Consider the following 2659-nt stretch of genomic DNA (forward strand, 5'->3'; position numbering starts at 1 on the left):
AGCGCTCCCACCAAGAGAAGCAGTTAAAAAGGGGGGGCTTAGCACTGGCTGAATAGGACCCGTCTTTATCTTCCTTCATCCCCCTTTCCTTCTTTTCTGCACTATGCAACAAAGAAGTGGAGACGCTGAAAGAGGGAAGGTTTTTCTTTTTTTTTTTCTTTTTATAAGTCCCTTTCCCAACTCACACAGACACCCTGCGAAGATAACCAACCAACTGCCTCTCCTCTCCGTCTCACCACCTACCTTCCCCCTATGGATTAGTTACCTCTGGAGTGTTGCCATCTTTCCCCTGCCAGTAGGATTTGTAATACTCAATCTTTAGCATAGTGGCACAAACAGTCGGAGCCGAGTATCCGTATTCACGCTGCGCTTCGGCATGTGTGTGAAGGCAAGCCAGCCAATCCGGAGGGAGCGCGTGCGCCTTTTGCTTAAACACAGCAGCGAGACGGCAGCAGGTGTCTCCACTGACTTTCAGCAGGCTCAAACGGATGGTTCCCCCGGGAACTTTAATGGAGTTTTGATTGTTTAACATCCATTTTTACAGAAAAGCACATTTAAAGAGTGGCAGATTTTTCTCCCCAGAAGTGTGTTTTCTCTTCATGTCAGTAAGCATATAACCATATGGTCTTTTGAAACAGTTGAATAAGTAATGGGCTACTGCTGACTCTTTTTCTTAGAAGTTTTATAAAGGAGAAAAAAAAAAAAAACGTACACAAGATGGGTATGTTCATTCTCTTGTGGGTGTTGTGAAAACACTGCAAGGTTCAGATGATCACAGAATGATCATTGTGATCGTTGACTTCTGCTTCAGCATCTACAGCATCGTGGCTTGTGTGACAGTGGAATCAAATTAGGTTGAATCCTTTTGCTGCTTAAGTGCAACTTCAGAATCTCTCTTGAAGGCTAATATAAGTTGCTCTTCCACATTGCGGATGTCATCAGTCAAACTTTAGGTCTTAAGACAACTTTGAAACCCTTAGAACTCAAATGCTTCTCAGATTATTTAAAATCTGTATCAGGAGAATAATGTGGCACAGGGGCAAAGAGCACAGCCCAACGGTTGCCTCAGTTTTCTGTGTGGCCGTTGCAGGTTAGAGTCCCGGCCCACTGACCAGCTCTCACAACCCAATTTTCCGTCAACTTGCCGTTGAATAATGGCCACTCCAGTCAGGAAACCTATATCAAAATCTGCACAAAAAAAATAAAAAAATAAATCAGTCTTTTACTCATGTTTACTGATGTCAGATGATATCACTGTGTTTCCTATGACAAGAGTCACAATCTGACTTCAGCACAAAAGGTAGGACAGTTTTCAACTTTAATACAACTTGAAAGCTGTCAGACTCCCATGTCAAATGCGTCAACAGCAACTCTGTTTGCTGAAAAGTTAAATCCATCCATTGTGTCGCTTATGATGTCACTGATCCTCAACCAGAACAGAGTTTGCTTTATTTTTTATTTTCAATCTATGCAGTTGATATCTATACTTTGTCACCCAGCTGTGTTGTTACCGTTGGTGTAAAAACTACTGGCTTTCCTCAGTATAAGACAAATGATGGCTGATTCTAACTGTATTCTTCTATTTCACTAGCTATGAAATGATTTTCACGTTTTCCTTTTTATTTTCGTCTTCCAGCAGCCACCAAAGCGGCCTACTTCTCCCAGCAGCCCCAGGACCAGGTGGTGGTGCAGGGCCAGTCCGTGACTCTGCCTTGTGTGATTGTGGGTTACAGGGGAATGGTCCAGTGGACCAAAGATGGCCTGGCGTTGGGCGGAGAGAGAGACCTGCCAGGTACGGTCACTACCCTTGTTTCTATTGGCCCCTCCTTCCTCCTGCTCTCTGTATTTATTGTCCTCTGTGTCTCATCAGGTCTTGTTGCGATCAATGCCCGGTCTCATTAGAAATCAGCTCCCTCTCTGTCAGCCGTTGAGGTTTTTACACAAATGAATGGCGAGGGGAGAACGCACCGCTGACAGATCGGCTCCCGCTGCACACACCAAACTTTAATTTGTTGCTTAGCATTTTAAGAGTCTGGTAGGAAGGTGGATAATCAATTGGCTTTTGTCACGCACTGACATTTAAATGTGTAGCAGCGTAGTGAGAAAGCGGAGAGGCTTCCTCTTGACCTTAGCAACCCCATCTTTATTGTGTCTGTGTTTAAAGGACAACCTCCTCATGCAGCAGCCCTCTTACGTGTTGTGCTTCAAGCCTCATGCCACTATGCTAACACAACAGTTTAAATGCCTGGCCCCTGTAAGGTGCTGTATGCTTTTCACTTGTGCTTTATAAAAGAGCTTTTCTACCCCCCACCCCCCCTTTGTTCAGAGCAGGAGCCTGGTTATATTTTACTCCTTTTAAATATGTGTTTATTGTTGCTCGAATTGTTTACTTCTAACTCTATTCTCTGTGCTGGCTTCATGCAGGCTGGACGCGCTATTCCTTAATGGGCGACCCGCTATCAGGCGAGCACAGCTTGCTGATCGATTCAGCGGAGTTGGCGGATGACGCGGTGTATGAGTGTCAGGCTACACAGGCAGCGCTCCGCTCCCACCGTGCCAAGCTCACTGTACTAGGTAAGATACACAGCTCACTCATGATCCTCCCAGCCAGCTCTTGTGCCAGGGTCTGCAGGCTGGCAGAGCTTTGAAAGAGAAGAGG

At 45.4% G+C, this 2659-nt stretch overlaps 1 protein-coding gene across 2 annotated transcripts in view; it reads left to right on the top strand.

Moving 5' to 3' along the window:
* kirrel3l (kirre like nephrin family adhesion molecule 3, like) overlaps positions 1 to 2659 on the top strand; it is a 46145-nt gene that overhangs the window by 26881 nt on the left and 16605 nt on the right. For both annotated transcript variants that reach the window (XM_008432423.2, XM_008432424.2), the window contains exons 2-3: positions 1637 to 1792; positions 2425 to 2574. In XM_008432423.2, the coding sequence (XP_008430645.1) occupies positions 1637 to 1792; positions 2425 to 2574 (306 nt within the window). The remainder of the gene's footprint in view (positions 1 to 1636; positions 1793 to 2424; positions 2575 to 2659) is intronic.

Source organism: Poecilia reticulata, linkage group LG16 (assembly GCF_000633615.1).
Source record: "Poecilia reticulata strain Guanapo linkage group LG16, Guppy_female_1.0+MT, whole genome shotgun sequence".
Lineage (NCBI taxonomy): Eukaryota > Metazoa > Chordata > Actinopteri > Cyprinodontiformes > Poeciliidae > Poecilia > Poecilia reticulata.